Source organism: Anomaloglossus baeobatrachus, chromosome 5 (genome assembly GCF_048569485.1).
Source record: "Anomaloglossus baeobatrachus isolate aAnoBae1 chromosome 5, aAnoBae1.hap1, whole genome shotgun sequence".
Classification (NCBI taxonomy): domain Eukaryota; kingdom Metazoa; phylum Chordata; class Amphibia; order Anura; family Aromobatidae; genus Anomaloglossus; species Anomaloglossus baeobatrachus.
The window spans coordinates 372,508,684-372,527,948 of NC_134357.1; the positions used below are offsets into that span (position 1 = coordinate 372,508,684).

General features: G+C 44.8%; 1 protein-coding gene across 1 annotated transcript in view; it reads left to right on the top strand.

The window, feature by feature from the left end:
* The window catches only part of PLEKHH3 (pleckstrin homology, MyTH4 and FERM domain containing H3), a 125,084-nt gene that overhangs the window by 92,251 nt on the left and 13,568 nt on the right, over positions 1-19,265 (top strand). The window contains exons 4-8 of the mRNA XM_075349991.1: positions 420-614; positions 5,679-5,836; positions 7,622-7,745; positions 14,729-15,026; positions 17,973-18,180. Coding sequence (XP_075206106.1) covers positions 420-614; positions 5,679-5,836; positions 7,622-7,745; positions 14,729-15,026; positions 17,973-18,180 — 983 coding nt within the window. The remainder of the gene's footprint in view (positions 1-419; positions 615-5,678; positions 5,837-7,621; positions 7,746-14,728; positions 15,027-17,972; positions 18,181-19,265) is intronic.

Genomic DNA, 19,265 nt, shown 5'->3' on the forward strand with positions numbered 1-19,265 from the left:
TTTGGTATATTAGTCACTTTGGAAGGATTTAGATTAGATTTCAGTTGTCTAGGACCTACCAATCTCTACTTATGTGGAGAAAATTAGGTTTTTAACCACACTCACAAGCAACAAACAGTTAAACAAGAGTTGACTTGTGAGAATATGGGTAATTCTACCAGTAAAATATAAAAGTCTATTAGGATTCCTACATTGTTATTTGTAGAACAAGTTTTTGATTTTAGTATATTAAATTGAAAGGGGTTTTTTGTTGGTTCTCTAGCGTTTTGTGGTCTTGCTGGCCATTATGTTTGCTCTATACTCACACACAGCGACCCTAGAGGTAAATAAATGGATGGATATCTGTCCATTGTGAACTTAGCAGGATTAGCTTCATCTCCACAAAATTAAATTCAGTTTTCCTCTTTCCATTGCCTCAGGGTGGCTGCAGCGCGAGGTGTGTGGTGAAGCCAGACGACCCTGGTCCAGGATGAAGAAATACTGGTTTGTCCTGACTCCAGATTCCTTGGATTGCTACAGTAGCAATGAGAAGCCTAACAAACGCTTGGGAAGCTTGGTGCTCACCAGTTTGTGTTCTGTCATGTGGCCATCAAAACAAACTTACAAGGAGACAGGTGAGCAACAGCAACTGTCACATAGGGACAGAGCAATCCCAGAACCGTCATAGTCATGACATCCAATGCCTTATATTTACTTTATTTTCAAGGCATAAGGCAATAGGACACCCATAAACTTGTATAAGACTCTACGGTACTTCTGTACACCTCCAGTTCTATTTAGAGTCATATGAAGGCTTATGTGCCATGTCCGACCTAAATGATCCCATATTAGAGTATTTTCCACTAGAAGCATTGTTCAAGTGGAAAAATTCTTTATCGTACAATGAAACCCAGTGGACTTGTCCTGCCATGTCACACTACCTTACAACTCAGCTATCCATACACTTTCGCCCTGTTTCAGTGATTCTGGTACATTTGTGCTTTTTTTTTTTTATACGTACCAGAATCACTGACATACACAGACCCATTATAATGAATGGGTCTGCGCACAAAGGAATTGTCATGATGTATTTTACCTTCTCACTGTATTTGCTGTAATACTATGTCAGGATGTGATGTCACTTTCCTTTGGTTGTACTTACTGAACACTTTGAAATGTCTTGGGATGTAAGTAACCATACCTTCCCCCCATCTCCTGTGTCTCTGGGCCCATAATGCAATTATCTCTTGTCCACACAGCCAGGGGAACTTCTCATTGTTTCGTAAGCAGTGGATAACGCCAACTACACAAACCTGTAGACATCTCGGAGCCAACCTTCTAGAATCTTCTAGTGGGCCCAACCATTGCATAGACCCCTACCCTTGAGGGGCGGGCCCACGAGCTCAAACAATTCACTCCTGTTTCTAAATGCAGTTGGGAGTTGAGTTTTTGAAGAGGAAGGGAGCGAGATCTGATTCTGCGGACAGACCTCGCCGTCCAGTGGATTGTGTGGGATTTCTGGGACTCTGAAAAGGACTATTACGTTGTGATCTGGCACTTTGGATTATCGGGAGGTGCCCCGAATCTGTTTTATTTGGACTTGTCGTGTGCTGTTCCTGTATTCCTGTTAGTAAACCTGTTGGATCATCCTCGGCCTGTTGTCTCTCTTTGCTCTGATGTACACCCCGTCACAAACTGGTTGGCAGCGCTGGGATCAGAGCAGAAGGAATGGAGGACAATGGCTCAACATCAGGAACCAGCACTGCAGAGTACAAGACCTGGACTTTGGGGAGCCTGCAATCAAAGGCCCGTGAAGTAGGAGTTCGTTTCAAAGGACTCTCCAAGGAGCAGCTGATTGAGGCGCTAGAAGGAGTCTGCTCGCAAAATGACGTGGAGGAAGGATCCTCACAGCAAAGGGAGGAAAGACGGGAGCTGGAGGTAAATACCCAAAAAAGTCAATGGATTGTGTGGTACAAGGAAAAGATGGCACTGCTTGGAGATGAGGCCACCATAGAAGATAAGAGGGAGGCCATGCGTGGAGCTGAAGAGAAGGAGCGCAGGATGGAGGAGATGGCATTGCTGGATAAGCAGCTCGCTGTGGAAGCCGCGAGAGGTTCCAGACAGACTGTAACCCCAGCACCCATCATGAGGGAACTTCCCAGAGTGTCCCGCAAAGACTTCAAGCAGTTTAATGAGGCTGCTGGTGACATTGAGGGCTTCTTCCAGGACTTTGAGCATCAGTGTCGATTAATGGAAGTCCCAGAAAGGGAGCGCGTCCGGCATCTGGTTGGGCTCCTAGAGGGGGGAGCTGCTGAAGCCTATAGACCTATGGACCCTCGGTGGAACTGTGAGTATGCGGAGATTAAACAGACTATTCTAAAACATTATGCTGTGACCCCAGACACTTACAGGACTCAGTTCCGTGCTTTAGCCTGTGATGGGGAAGTGTCTTTTAAGATATATGCTCATAGACTCAAACAAATATGTAATCGCTGGCTGGAGGCAGAGGAGGCCTTATCTTGGGAGACCTTCCTGCAGGTCATCCTAAAAGAACAATTCTTTGCCCAGTGCCCCGCTGAGATCCGGGAATGGGTGCGTGAGAGAAAACCAGCGACAGTGGAGGAAGCTGCTGCTCTCGCTGATGAGGCTCTCACCATCAAGCCTCAGTGGAGGGTTCTGTTGGAGGATGGAGAGACGCCTAACAGCTCCACAACACCGGATGCCCCCAGTTATTCTGTCCCCATTGTTCCCCGTTCCTCTAAGCCACCACATGTTGATACCCGTGTTAATGTGCCTCCAGTTGCTTCTACTGCACTTTCTGGAATACGCCGGGGAGAGGAAGTAACAGAGCGCAGGTGTTATGTTTGTAGGCATCCCGGGCATTTGCAGGCCTCATGCCCAGCCAGGCCATGGAGGAATCATCCTCAAACCCCTACAGCACCTTCAGGTGGGAGCCGGCCTCCAAGTTCCCCTACCCCTTACCCAAGAGGACGCCTTGGATGGAGGGAGACCCAGCTCAGATGCTATCAATGTGGACAGCCAGGGCATCGGCAAGTCTCCTGCCCAGCTGTTCAAATGAGGACTGATCCTGCACCCAATCGGATTGTTAATTATTTACAGCCCAGTGCCATGGAGGAAGATGTGGCACCGTTATGTGAGGACTGGCCTAGTGACTCAGCCCCCCATGTTGCATCACCAGGAGTTTACGGGGTGCGACCCGCAGTTATGACGACTTCTGCTCATCGAGGTAAGCACTTGCAGGAGGTTGTGCTGGATGGACAGAGACTTGTTGGATTTTGTGACTCGGGTGCTTTCCTCACACTGGCTGATCCCCGAGTGGTTCGGCCTGAGGCAATCCATAGAGGACCTGGGATTGTTATTGAACTGGCTGGTGGACAATGGAGGACTATTCCCACAGCCACTGTGGATCTGAACTTTGGTTTTGGGGTCAAGCGATGTGTGGTTGGGGTGATGGGTGGTCTGCCTGCAGCTGTTCTCCTGGGCAATGATGTGGGAGAGCTACGATGCCAATTCGTGGCTGCATGAAGCCACATGTAAGTAACGCTCTGCCTGTGTGTACTTAACCAGTGACCTGTAGAGGTCCCTAGTACGTACACAAGTTGGGAGGGGGAGGGATTGTGAAGATGTAATTTACCCTCTCACTGTATATGCTGTGATACTATGTCATGATATGCATATTTCCCTGGTTGTATTAGTTGTAATTCATGTATTTCCTTGGGGGAGCTACTGATCTCAATGTGTCTCTCTCATACAATTGTAGTCTTGGCATCTAATGTGATTATGTAAATAGCCTGTCCTCTTCTTTCCAGAGTTGTGTATCTAATCTGTAATTGAATTGGCCAGTGAAGGAATAGTCATTGTTCTGCACAGCAGGGGATCCCTTCATCTACTGTGGCTGGCAGACATATCGGAGCCCTGTGATGGACCAAACCATTGATGATAGGATGTGTGACCCCCACCCCCTGAACATGGTGGGCTGGTCAAGGAGCACAGACAATGCATTTCCCTTTTTGTAACTTCAGAGTGAGCTGAAACTTGAAGGGAGCAGGAGCTCCAGCCTGTGTGGCTGTGGACACGGACGGAGCTAGGCCTGTGTGGCGGCCCGTGGGATTGTGTGGAACTCTTTGGACTACTGTAAGGACGATTGCTTTGTAATCCGGTCCGAGGATTGTCGGGAAGGGCCCCCGAATCTGTTTTACGTGGACTTATCGTGTGCTGTTCCAGTGTTCTTGTGAATAAACCTGTTGGATCGTTCCTCGGCCTGTTGTCTCTCCTTGCTCTGCTGTACACCCCGTCACAGCACACATCAGTGATTTTTCACTGACTGTGTCTCCGTGCAGTGTACACACGTGTCCGTGATTGTCACACGGAGACATGTCCGTTTTTTTCTGGCATCACTGATGTCCCACGGACCACGCAGTGGTGTGATCCGTGAAACACGTACCAGAAAAACACGGACATTTAAAATAATAAACATTTTCAACTCACCTTTCCAGTGACGCTCTGTGCAGCCTCCGCTCTCTGCAGCTTCCTGGCCGGCTCATGAATATTCATGAATGCAGCCAGAGCTGAACCAGAAGTAGCTGCAGAGAGCGGTGGCCAGACACTACAGAGCTGGAGACTTCAGCACCATGGACAGCAGGAATGGGACAGGTGAGCATACGTCCATGTGCAATCACGGATAACGGATCACGTATCACAGATTCCACATAAACAACCCACGTGTGCCGTGAATCACGAAACACGGAGGGACATGTGCGTGTTTTACACGTCAGTGAAGAACGTCTGTGCTTTTCACTGACGTGTGAAACGGGCCTAAAACTGATGCTTGCTGAACCCACCAATCTTGGTAACAGTTTCCGATTATCTAATAGCTTCTTATGAGCCAGATCAAACACCCCATACTTTTCACTGATGAGGGGCAAGCACCCCGAAACACCGTGTCTGCAAATTGGGATTCTGATCTGGCATAAATCCTAAGTCATATGCAAAGGATTGTTAAAAATCCACTTTTGACTTTTAGGATCGCCACTTCCAATAGGTGGCACTGCGCTAGAGTTTGTCTCCTTTCCTGGAGAGACAATTTGAATATTCCCCAGAGGGGCATTGCAGCTATAAGTCCCCTTACTGGCAGCCAGACTGGCTTGCAAAGTCTCCTTAAGGAGAATAGTGTTCCCCCGTGGTCCCCCCACATAGCTTCTCATGAGCCAGATCAGACACCCCATACTTTGCACTGACGAGGGGAAAGCACCCTGAAACACCGTGTCTGCAAATTGGGATTCTGAGCTGGCATAAATCCTAAGTCATATGTAAAGGATTGTTAAAAATCCACTTTTGACTTTTAGGATCGCCACGGTAGCGCTGCGCTAGAGTTTGTCTCCTTTCCTGGAGAGACAATTTGAATAAGGTGGTTCCAACTTTTGTTCGCGGAGACTATAATCCACCACCAAAGGTGTCTGGCAGCAGCTTACACTTCTCTCAATATGTCTGCTCACTGGTTATGGGAAATAAATCCATTGGGACAGGAGGCCTTAATATCTTTTGGCTTTATTGTTTTACATTTATTTAACATTGGGTAGGATAATAATCAAATAATTGATAGACCTCTTGTTCCAAAATAAGGTTTTAAATCTTTGATGGGTATTAAGTATTCAGTCCACTGTTCTACTTGTCCCCAGGGTACTGGAATGTAACTGTGTATGGAAGGAAGCACTGTTATCGCTTGTACACAGAACATCTCAATGAAGCGGTGCATTGGGTGTGCGCCATCCAGAAAGTGATTGACAGCAAAGACCCATTGGAGACTCCCACACAGCTGCTCATAAAAGACATTGAAGTGAGTAGACTTGACTGACTGTAGACTTCAGCCACTTATCTAGTGTTCACAACAACAAATACATGTTCATGGAGAGCTGCAGAGGCAGCAGCCTGAAACCCAGCAAGTATTTTTGATGGATCTCATTGGAACATGAAATAGTCCAACACCTGAGAGAAAATTTTTCAAAGCTTTATTTTACCAAAAATGTACAAAACTCTCAGCGTGTTTCAAGCTGAACACAGACTCTCTCTTGCTATTTGTAGCTGTGGATTGGCCTAAATTTCATGCACTGGGTGTTATACAACGGAGTCTTGCCATAACCTTATGTGTAGGAAGCACCGATCTTCATTAGACTGTGGCTCATGCACGATACTTCCTGGGTGCAGGACTATTTCCTCACCATCTATATGATGCAGCATTGTCTCTCCACACTTTATACCATGTCACATAGGGCTGAGATGTATGTTGGGAAACTCCTAAAGCCCTAAAGGGAATTTGTCACCAGGTTTTTGGTACCTAATCTGAATGCAGTATATCGTAGAGGCAGAGATTCTGATTCCAGCGGTGTGCCACTTACTGGGCTGCTTAGTGTAGTTTTGATAAAATCACTGTTTAATCAGCAGTTGATTATCATTAGAGGACTACTTGGCCTTCTGTCAGGTAGTCCAGAATATTCATGAGCTCTGTATAACTGCTACTTCTGCAGCAGAGAAAACATTGATTTTATCAAAATGAGAGCAAACAGCTCAGTAAGTGATACCGCTGGAATCAGGGTCTCTGTCTCTACATTATGCTGCTCTCAGATGGAGAGCAAAAGCCTGGTGACAGATTCCCTTTAAGTATAACAGTGAGGCATTGTGCATCAGAGACTTTTTTTGTGGTATATCTTCTTTTACATGATATTTCAGTATGCGTTTAGATTGAGTAAGTATTAACTTATTCAACGTATTCAATGTCCCATCCTGGTCCCCTATTGTGCCATTCCACACACGCACAAACACACACGCACACACATATTATGCTCACTTTACCTTCCGTTCCCTCGCCAGCCTCTTAATTCTTGTAGTTCGCCGGTACAGGATGTATATCGGGTAACCATCGCAACCGATGCCGGACCTTACACTGCCTTTGAGTAGCGTCTGACAGCGGAAGTTCCTCCATCGTCGCGATGGTTACCTGATACACATCCTATACCGGCGAACTACAAGAACCAGGAGGCCAGCGAGGGAACGGAAGGTAAGGTGAGCATAATATGTGTGTCCATGCGTGTTTGTGTGTGTTTGTGCGGACTGCAAGAGCGGGTCAGAGCGCAGTGAAAGTACGGAACCGGAAGTGTGTGCGGTGAGTATTTGCTCGAACAGCAAAGCTTGCTCGTAAACTGATTTACAAATTTACAGCAAGCTTTGCTCATATAGCGAAATACTCGCACACCAAGTTACTTGTAAACCGAGGTTCCACTGTACTTGTATATGATGGCCTTAATTTGTTGGGTATTCATATTTTCCCACAAGAGGTATCCACTAAATTATGCTTTAATCAGACTTTTATGTCGTAACATATTACACAAAATGCAGCACTGCCTCTCAATATCGTATAATCTCAGCAATTTTACAGAAAAAGCTTCTGTGGAAACAGGATATTGAGAGAAATCTGAAGCTGATTTCGAGTTTGTAAGAGGGAAGTTTCATGATGTTAGATATGTTGTGTGCGTTCTGCAACAGGATAACCACTATTGCGTCAGTGCCATGAGAAAGAAATTCTTACTACGCGAGTCTTTTCTTTCTTCTTTTGTCCTTCTTTCAGGAAAATTATTGCAATCAAGAAACTGTAGAGGAAATCTACAAACTGAACCCCATCCTACGGCATACAAAGAACCCGCTATACGCTCCACTTCTACCCTTCCCCTATGGATCTGACGATCATTCCCGTAAGTGCTGTGAATAGCAACAATCAGATGTGACAGATTATTCTGCCAAGGTAGACTAGAGACTGAAGATGAAACATGTAGATGTTAAATCCTTGAAGGATTTAAAATAGGTGATGTCACGTATGTGCCAGACTTTTCTAAAGCCATCAGTTATCTCTCCCATAAAGAAGGAAGAACATTAAAATCTAGCACACCTCCTTGTTTGTATAGACAGCATATGCCATGTCGCCCCATACACATTGTCCAATATATTGTCCAATCATTTTTCTGAATCTTAGATATTCCTAGATCACAAGTTCCACATGTCTTTCTCTGTCCCTTTAAAGATTTTTAAAGATTTTTACCATTTGAATTCACTCTCATTTTATCTCAACTTAATAAAGATAGTTTATACTATGTAATGGCAAATATATCATATATACCGGTAAGCCAAGGGCCATGGGGTGTGTTTGTCCAGGCACAGTTAGAAACTTAGATTTGTTGCGTCAAAATTTATTAGGACATCAACTGCAAATCTTTGTTCTATGTTATCAGCCATATAGTCCGGGGAAGAGTTAAATGCAGTGTATTATAACCAGAAGATTCTAGATATATACCTGTATTTGCATATACAAGATAAACCTTTGTAGGTCAAAACAAATAACCTGATAAAAACTCACTGCAGAAACATATGACAAAAAAAGGAAGTTGCTTATAGATCTGCATAAAAAAGGAACTCATCAGGAAAAAGGAAAAAAATAAAAAATATATATCTATATATATGTGTGTGTATATATAAAGTCATGGTTGGCAATTTCTGGAAAATGTTCCAGAAATTGAATTATTTCTCCCAGAAAATTGATGAAAAGTTGCAACACCGGATAGTCCGGATGATGGATAAGCAGCCCCAATCAAGTTCCAAAGAAATACAAGCTTTCCTGCATGCTGAGTGCATTAGTGTCAGCACAATCTATCTGTTGACATTTGAATTAAATTAAACACTATTTCAGGAGATCTAGGAGAACCCCGCTACTGACACAGAGACATATAAAAGCTAGACTGCAGGTTATCAAAATGTACGTAAGACAAAATCTTTCTGGGAAAACGTCTTGTGGACAGAAGAGAACAATATAGAGCTTTTTGGTAAAGCACTTTATTCTACTGTTTACCAAAAACAAAATGAGGTCTACAAACAAAAGAACACAGTACCTATAGTCACATATGGTGGAGGCTCAAAGATGTTGCTGCCTCTGGCACTGGGGGCCTTGGTTGTGTGCAAGGCATCATGAAATCTGAAGATTTCCAAAGGATTTTAGGTCACAATGTAGTGCCTAGTGTCAAAAAGGTGGATTTGTGTCTTGGGGCATGGGTCTTTCAGAAGGACAATGACCCCAAACATACTTCAAGAAGCTCCCAGAAATGTATACAAGGTGCTGGAAAGTTCTGAAGAGACAGCAAAGAGTCCGGATCTAAATGTGCATGGGGAGCAGTGGATATTAATTTTTTTTATGACGCACAAGTTTGCCCCAGCCTCCGGCTTCCTGCAGCTGTGAATTGCTCCTGCCTGCTGCCTCCTGCGATCCACTCCACTGCCACCACCTCACTAACCCCCACAGTGAGCCAGGTACATCCAGACTATAAGACGCACCCTTCACTTTACAAATATCACTAGTCATTCCTGCTTCAATCTGCTATGCTATTATTAACACTGACCACAATTGTAGGCTCAGTGACAGCAGTGAGCACTACTGTCTTTTAAATACCCCATAAAAACGTGCAAATATTACCTGCTATGTATTATAAAGGCCCCGTCACATGCAACGACGTATCTAATGATATATCGCCGGGGTCACAGATGCCGTGACACACATCCGGTATCATTAGTGACGTAGTTGCGTGTGACACCAACGAGCGACCGTTAACGATGGAAAATACTCACCAAATCGTTCATCGTTGACACGTTCGTTTTCAAAAAATCGTTGATTATTGAGGTTGTTGCCGAACTACAGCTTGTCTGCGGCCACCGACAGTGCGGAAGGAAGGAGGTGGGCGGGATGTTACGGCCGCTCATCTCCGCCCCTCCACTTCTATTGGGCGGCCGCTTAGTGACGTCGCTGTGACGCCGCACGAACCGCCCCCTTAGAAAGGAGGTGGTTCACCGGCAACAGCGACGTCGCTAGACAGGTAAGTCCGTGTGACGGCTCCGAACGATATTGTGCTCCACGGGTAGCGATTTGCCCGTGGCGCACAAACGCCGGGGGCGGGTACGGTCGCTAGCGATATTTCTAGCGATATCGCTGCGTGTGATGGGGCCTTTAGTGATGACGATTGTTTCACCTTGAATAATTAAGGCCACTTTACACACAGAGATAAATCTGCGGCAGATCTGTGGTTGCAGTGAAATTGTGGACAATCAGTGCCAGGTTTGTGGCTGTGTACAAATGGAACAATATGTCCATGATTTCACTGCAACCACAGATCTGCCAAAGATTTATCTCTGCGTGTAAAGTAGCCTTAAGAGATATTAGAAGACTAAAGGCCCCGTTACCCGCAACGACGTATCTAACGATATATCGCCGGGGTCACGGATTCCGTGACGCACATTCGTCATCGTTAGCAACGTCGTTGCGTGTAACACCAACGTGCGACCGTTAACGATGGAAATTACTTACCTAATCGTCCATCGTTGACACGTCGTTCCTTTTAAAAAAATCATTGATTGTTGAGGACGCAGGTTGTTCATCGTTCCCAAGGCAGCACACATCGCTATGTGTGACACCTCGAGAACGACGAACTACAGCTTACCTGCGTCCGCCGGCAATGAGGAAGGAAGGAGGTGGGCGGTATGTTTGGCCCGCTCATCTCCCCCCCACCGTTTCTATTGGGCTTAGTGACACCGCACGAACCGCCCCCTTAGAAAGAAGGCGGTTCGCCGGCAACAGCGACGTTGCTAGGCAGGTAAGTCCCGTGTGATGGCTCCGAACGTTATTGTGCGCCACGGGCAGCGATTTGCCCGTGACGCACAAACCTCGGGGGCGGGTGCTTTCACCAGCGACATCGCTAGCGATGTCGCTGCGTGTAAAGCACCCTTTAGGCTTGCCATAGACATTACATAAATGTCAGACGAACCTGATTGTTTTTCTGCAACTGGATGACCATCTAATGTGCATGAGGGTGTCAGGGAGAGAAGGATTGGCACTAGAATAAGCTGCTGCTGTTGGTGTCTTGGCAGCCGCTTTACTTTGCTCTCCCCATTAGGAACACATGCAGACTTGGCTGAGTGTTCAGCCAGCAGCTTTCTTACATGTATGGCCGCCTTTACTAGTGGCTCACTTCATTATGTAAAAAGGTTGGTGCCAATTTTATACTAGTTAAGCAGTTGAAATGTAAAAGATTTATTTTTACATTTTGATTTTTTTTTTTCTCATATCACTATCTGTATTGAAAACCCCCCAGAAATATTGTCCATTTGTCTTCTGTAAAGATTTATTTTCTCCACTTATCATGTTATCATTACAGGCAGGATTACAACACACAGTAGAACAGGATACTACATTCACATTAGGAGATGTCACAGCTCACCTCCTCCCCCTCTCCTAACAATAACTTTTTCCCAGATCAGAACATGCTTAGAAAGCTCTCCTATAGAAGTCAATGAGTCAGAGCCTATCTTTGTCTAGCTATGGTCCATGTAGCTTCTGTAAAGTAATTTCTCTAAATGCTGCGTGCTTCATGGGCCCTTCTTTCTAGTGTTTGGTGGTGGTCAGTTTTCAGATCTGCAAAATACAGGAAAAAAACACACTTATACATTAGCTCTCATTAGGCAAAATAAGATACCAAGCAAATCTCCGAAGATATTACTGGTGATCTGTGATTTGGTCATTTACAGCACATGTAGCTTGTCACTTGGGGGATTTTTCACTCCAGCTAATAAGGAAATCATTGTCTCTTCATGAGGACCCCAGACGCCTGGGAGTTTGGGAAATGTCTTAGTCATTCACTGTCCTTTGATCCCTTGTCTCTGCTCCCTCCAGTCTGGCAGACAAAGCAGCACAAACATCCCATATTAAATATTAAAATGAAAGCTTCTGGTCACGCTTCATATCTCATTTTATTTTTACCACATTTGTGCTTTTTCTCGGAAACTGTTCTTTGACTCCTCTGATTTGTTCCATACAGTGGCATTGTACAAATGCATGAGATCATATTGGTTGTTGCACTAGGACAACCCCTATAAAGGGGGTCTGTCAGGACAAAATGGCTGACCAAACAAAGCACAGGCAATTTGTGTACCCTTATCAAGTCCTACAGACTTGTTTTTCATCTACATCAACCCTCCATCCATCCATTTATTTCTATGGCCGCATTTCCCTTGTAGCAGCCAGTGTGAGAAGCAAGACCCGCATCAGTTGGTCCATGGCATATATTTACAATCCTCCAATGTTATGCTATGTGACTAATATCCCTTTCTGAGAGCCAGTAAAATAGCAAGTTACGCATAGGAACTAAATAATAATAATCTTTATTTCTATAGCGCCAACATATTCCGCAGCGCTTTACAATTCAGAGGTTCATATACAAGCAAGTAAAGCCAGCTTTACACGTTGCAATTTCGCATACGATCTCGTATGCGATTTGCAACGCCCCCATCGTATGTGTGGCACGTTCAATTTGTTGAATGTGCCGCACAAACTATTAACCCCTGTCACACGTACTTACCTTCTATACGACCTCGATGTGGGCGGTGAACGTCCACTTCCTGGAGTGGGAGGGACGTTCGGCGTCACATCGACGTCACGCGGCAGCCGACCAATAGAAGCGGAGGGGCGGAGATAAGCGGGACGTAAACATCCCACCCACCTCCTTCCTTCCGCATTGCTGGCCAGGAGCCACAGGACGCAGGTAAGATCTGTTCATCATTCCCAGGGTGTCACACACTGCGATGTGTGCTACCCCGGGTACGATGAACAATCTGACGTTCAATTCTAGAGAAATGAACGACGTGCATGCGATGAACGTTTTACCGTTCAATAGCAATCACACGTAGCTGTCACACACTACAATGTACCTTACGATGCCGGATGTGCGTCACTTACGACGTGACCCCGCCGACACATCGTATGATATATTGTACTGTGTAAAGCTGGCTTAACAGTTATAGAAGATACAATAATTAGGGCAAAAATAAAGACAACCCTGCCCGTGAGATCTTACAATCTACAATGAGGTGGAGGCTTAGGAGGACAAGGTATAGGTGCTTATATACAATGACAATCCAGCCATCTCAAAGAAATGGGGGATAGATAAAGGCTTCCTGGACCAATCATCATCCAATCTTTACAATAAGATAAAGAGTTGCACACTAGTCACAATGTATGGGGAAATAATGAAAAGCAGAACTGCTATGGCAATACTAGAATAAAATACAATAAACTATCCTAAAAATTGAAAAAACTTGAAAATGGAATATGCATAACTGCTATAAATAATAGGAATACAGGAGATTTTTAGCCATTGTATTCTTTAATTAGTATGCACTTTCTGTCTGAGAACCCTACCCCACCCATAGCCATGTGTTTCATTTCACATATATAGCTTAGTCCTTTGCTTCCCATACAGAGCAAGTTTTTTAACTGCAGGTGAGGTTACACATAAGTTAGGGACCCCAAAAATAGAGATTACCTTGGCGTCGTTTGAGGCTCTTTTGCATTGATCAATACAATGGCTAAACATCTCTTATATTCCTATTATTCATAGCAGTTATACATATTCCATTTTCAAGTTTTTTCAATTTTTTAAATAGTTCATTGTATTTTTCATTCTAGTATTCCCATAGCAGTTTTGCTTTTCATTATTTCCCCATACATTGTGACTAATGTGCAACTCTTTATTTTATTGTATAGTTATATGTTTTTGTGTTTTGCACCTTGTTCACACCATTGGAGTTCCAGACGTACATTCTTTAAATCATCCAACCTTTGTGATGCTTTTGGGTGCGGTAGAGTTTGACAGACACTCATGTTCTGAGAAGTGGTGGAGGAAGTATGTGAATTGAATTCGATTAGGCAGTGTGGTAGGCCAGCCTAAAAATATGTATTTTTAGGGAGCGTCTGAATATGAGTAAGTTGTGGTTCGTCCTAGTTTCTTGGGGTAGAGCATTCCAGAGGATTGGTGCAGCTCAGGAGAAGTCTTGAAGCCGGGAGTGGGAGGTTCGGATTAGTGTGGAATCGTGTATGTTAGTCAAAAGTTGTTTGCGGAGTGTAAAGAGCAGGTAGGGTGATAGACAGGGGGGAGGGTGGAGATGTAGGGGGTGCCGCACTGTGGAAAGTTTTGTGGTTGAGAACAAGCAATTTGAATGAGATCCTATGATATATGGGTAGCCAGTGAGGTGACTGGCACAGAGCGGAAGCATCAGAGTAGTGGTTAGCCAGAGACATGACCCTGGCTGCAGCATTAAGGATGGACTGTAGAGGAGAGCGTCTAGCTAGGGGGAGACCAATTAATAGAGAATTGCAGTAGTCAAGGTGGGAGTGGATCAGGGTCACAGTGAGGGTTGTTGTCATTTCCATGGTGAGAAAGGGGCAGACCCTAGAGATGTTCTTGAGGTGCAAGCGGCAGGAGCGGGCAAGAGATTGTAGAGAGAGAACTAAAGAAGCTGTTATTCTATAGTTTTGGCTGAGAGTAACACCACTTTTTTTTTGCACCCATTTTCCATTCCGCCCTCTTGGCCATTGGGCAAAACCTTCCAAACCATGATTTTTTTTGTGAAACGATTGAAAAGGGTTTGCGGCAGCAATTATCTGTCTCCTGCCAGACTCCGGTATAACGAAGGTTTATTAAGCTCTTTTAAGTGCCCCCTTTCATGTATTTTTGAAGCATGCCGTTTTACAAATGCAAATTGTGTATAATTATATATATTTCATGTTTAGACTAGTGAAAATCACAGATCAGCATTACTATTTAGTGCGTTTCAAATCCTAATCTGCACTTTCTGCTTTTTTCAGCGCATAATGTCAAAGGATACACGGCTCTACGAGATGAAGCGGTGAAAATATTTAACTCCTTACAGCAAATGGAGAATGAACGCGACCCAGTGCCGCTAATGCAGGGGGTCCTTCAGACATGCCTAGACCTACGGCCTCTTCGAGACGAGGTTTACTGCCAGGTTATAAAGCAAACCACAGATCCACCAGAGCGAGGGAGTGTATCCGACCTCCGATATTGGCAGCTGCTTACTTGCATGAGTTGCACTTACCTTCCCAGTCCTGCTGTCCTTCGTTTCCTACAGTTTCACCTGCACAGGTAAATTAGTAGTCAATTATAAGCCATCAAGGTGACCTAAGCCGGTTACATGGAGTTAGTTCTTCTGATATTACATATTAGTGACAAATATGGTGAATCATCAGTTGTAATTTTCACCCCTCCCCAGCTCTTTATACACTAATGGAATGACTGTGAGGTGTCAAATGTTAATTTCACGCTGTTTCTAGTCTCCTCCTCAGACAGGAGCAGACCATTATATTATGAAACTCCTAGTAATGATGGAAGGATTGTTGAGATATATACAGCATTTAGGACATAAAACAGGATTAGCAGTGAAAATCAGATCTTGATATGTAAAGTTTGTCCTATAGGACAGATGACACAGCTATGATCATTGGGGGTGCAGATGTTGAGACCCACATTATTACCAAGAACAAGGAAACCAAAGTGCACTGTATGAATGGAATAGTAGAGCTAATGCGTAATTACCCCTTCTATAGTCGCACATGCTCATGACTGTTCCATTCACTTGTGACGCCCTGGCCGGGCCAGGTAGTCACAAATAGGGCCCCGCATTACACCTGTCCCTCATAGGTAACATTCAGCCAAACATTAAAACCCTAGTCACCCCCTCAGGGCTTGATGGACACACCAGGGGGCGGAACCAGGCGGTTGGAAGACACCTACCGAGGAGTCTCAGATAGCCTGGGGCGGGAAAGTACACAGTAGAGAGAGAAGGTTGAGAGTTCAGGTTGGAGAGGTGTGTGGGCTGGAGCTGGGTGCAGTTCCAGCAAAGGAGAGAAACCAATTTGAGCAGATGCCGGGGTAGGAGCCCTGGTACCTTTGGCTAGGAGGCAGACGGCGGTCTCCATCTGCAGGAGCCGGGAAGACTGCTCGGTGGAACCGAGGTGGACTGGGACAGGGTTGTAGCCCGCCGGTACCGACGCAGGGAACCGACTCGGAAACCGGAGCACAAAGGGGGGTACTCAGACCCTGAAGCTAGGTCCAGAAGCTACTGGGGGCTAGCTAATTAACTGATTGCGGCCAGGACTAGAGTTCCTGTCCCACCCAAAGTCCCGACTGAAGGCAACAGCCCAACAAACGGCCACCGCCACGGCTCAGAGATCCCACGGGCCAGCGTCTGCGGGCAAAGGGCTCCTTAGGCAACAACAAGCTGGGAGCGGACTCCTGAAGTTGCAAGCACAAGCAGTCCACCATCCAACACAGGTGCAGGAGAAAGACAGAGACCACCAGCCGAGTGGGGGACCAGACCGCAGTCGGCTGCGGGCACCGACCACCATCATCTTGGTTTACCAGAGACTCGTGTGTTTACTAATCGTGAGTACATCAGCACCCTGCGGTCGCCCATCTCCCTGCACCGCCAAACACCCCCAACGGGTCCCGAGGCCACCATCCCTGCCCACGGAGAGGTTAACAACTTGCTGCTCAACATCTCCCCCGGGTGCCCCGTAACTTCAGCGGTGGTGTCCACCTTTACCACATCCCGTGGGTGGCGTCATGAACTTAAAACGGCTCCGGCCGTACATCTACGTCCCCAAACCACAACCCCCCTTTTAGTTGAAGTGACCACGAGACCCCCGGGTCTGGAGACCCTCGAGCCACCCACTGAAGGTCCGAATCCGAGCGGCTCAGCTGCTGAGCACGGGGCAGTACACACTCACACAGGTAACTTTTGGACGACTATTCTAGTTAAAATGGTGGTCTTAGAGGTTGGATTCCTAGCTATCATACATTCATCACCCATGCTGTAGGAAGCTGATATATCTGTGGCATTGGCTTCCATAAGAGTATATGAACTCCAGCTCCTTGACTTGCAGTTTGTCATTACCAACATTTGTGGGCCATTCTGAAGAGCTCACTGAATTTGTTTGGTTCCGATAATTGTATGTCACTGGTGTAACAAGTCAGTTTGTGATATTTCTTCCCTCCTAAATGTTTCATGATCAGCTTTAAATGGTTATTGATACATGGAAGCATTTAGGAACCACACCAGCTAAACCACAAAGTGGCAAACTGAAAGTTGGGTTGAAAGAGTTGAAAGAGTGGGGTCGCCAAGTGATGGGTCACAGTTCTTACATTGCCAAAGGTCTACAGATTCCATAACTGCTATTATCCATACCTCTTCTAACATTAGCAGAAAAACTGCTCCAGGAGCTTCATGGCATTCGTTTCCCTGACTGAGCAGTTGCATGCAAGCCATCCTTCACCAACCACAAAACCAAGTGTCAGATGGAGTGGTATAAGGCACACTACCGCTGGACTCTATGGAGTGACAAATCACACTTCTCTGTCTGGAAGTCAAATGGACAAGACTGGGTTTGGCGAAAGCCAGGAGAACATTACCTGTCTGACCACATTGAGCCAACTGTTAAGATTAGTAGAGGCGACATAATACCGTGAGGTTGCTTTTCAGGGTTTGTTCCAGTGAAGGGAAATCTTAATGCTTCATTATATTAAAACATTTTAGCCAATTGTAGCTTCCAACTTTGTGGAAACAGTTTGTTGAAGGCCCTTTTCTGGTCCTACATGTCTGTGCACAGGGCAAGGTTCATAAAGGCATGGCTGCATGTTTTTTATGCAGAAGAACTTGACTGGCCTCATAGAGCCCTGATTGGAAACACTTTTAGGATAAACTAGAACGGAGATGGCGAGCCAGGACCTCTCATCCAACATCAGTGTCTGATCTCACTTAAGCTCTTCCAGTAATAAGGAAAATATCCCTTAGAAAAATTTCATAATCATATAGAAAGTTTCTCAGAAGAGCAAAAACTTTTACAACTGCACATTGGGGACCAACTCCATATTAATACTTATGGCTTTAAAAGGTCATGTAGATCTAATCCCAGTTCTTTTGTCCGTGTATTGCATGTTGTTAATAGGACAAACTCATATGATTGACAGTCAATTATTACTTTCTTGACAAACAATGATGTGTTTCATAAAATCTTATTTTACCCTTCCTAGAACGAAAACCTGTTTCCCTCACACAGAAATGGAGAAGTACGCTGATTTCATCCTCTCGTCTCTTGATAAGACAAAGCAGCGAGAGTTTGTACCCTCCTACGAGGAGATCTCGGTGCTTATTCAGAGGGAGGAGCTCATATGTACTGTATACTACCCAGGATCCGGAGTCTGCAAAGTTTCAATTACATCTCATACTACAGCTGGAGAGGTGAGGGTCCATTTGCATTGTGGCTACTACTTGCCTTTATAGTGAAAATTATGTTTATTGCTATACAACAACACAAAATGCCTGTGCTGCTGTGCGGAATAGGAATCTCAGTGCCATTTATTACTCATATAATTAATGCTTCCTTAGACCTTAGAGGGGTGGTCTGAAATGCAACATAATATTAGAAAGAAAAAATTCCAGCGCTGTCCAATAAAATACTCCACTTTATTAGAAAATTCTTAAAATCCAGCATAACAGCTCATGATATAGATCTCAGTGAGAACTACGCGCTTCGACGCTAGGTTTTAGTCATGTTCTGCAGACCTGTTTGGACAAAATGCCTGGCTCAAGAGGGAAGAAGCAATATTTGAATTTTGGAACACAAATTTGACTGAAATAGATTGCAGGCATCATGTCGAAATTTCAGGGCCCCAAAGGTGCCTAAACAACAAAACCCCCCACAAGTGACCCCATTTTAGTAGCTACACCCCTTAAAGATGTTATCCAGGGGTATAGGGAGCATTTTTAACCCACAGGTACTTCATAGAATGTTTTAAAATGTGGATGTGAATACAATAGTTACGTTTTTTTTTCCTCTAAAATGTTGTTTTAATAAATTAGAGATTTTTCGTAGATAGAAAAAGCTCACCAACCAGCGCTGAATAATAAGATTATTTGATATTTTGATATTTTATTAATTAGCAGTATGAAAATAACAATGAATAGTAATACTACTACATGAGACAGGACACAAAAGACAAAATAGATATACAAACAAGAAGAAGTATAATAAAACTGTACTCTCGTGGGGCCCCGGCCGGTGGCACCACGAATATTAATAAGTGTTAGTAAAACTAAAAATCCGACCAAGAAAAACAACTTCCTCAGGAATGATCAAAAAATGAGTAGTAATTGTTACAAGAGTTTTTTTTCCAAGGGGGGTACCACGTCCGTGCTAGCCCATGTGTGAGGGCAAGGGTTCCTTCTGGCGGGTACTAGTGCACAGATGAATACTTCAAAATTGATTAAATTGCACTGACATCCACGCTGCAAGTTTTCACGGTCCCTGAATGAGATTGAATATG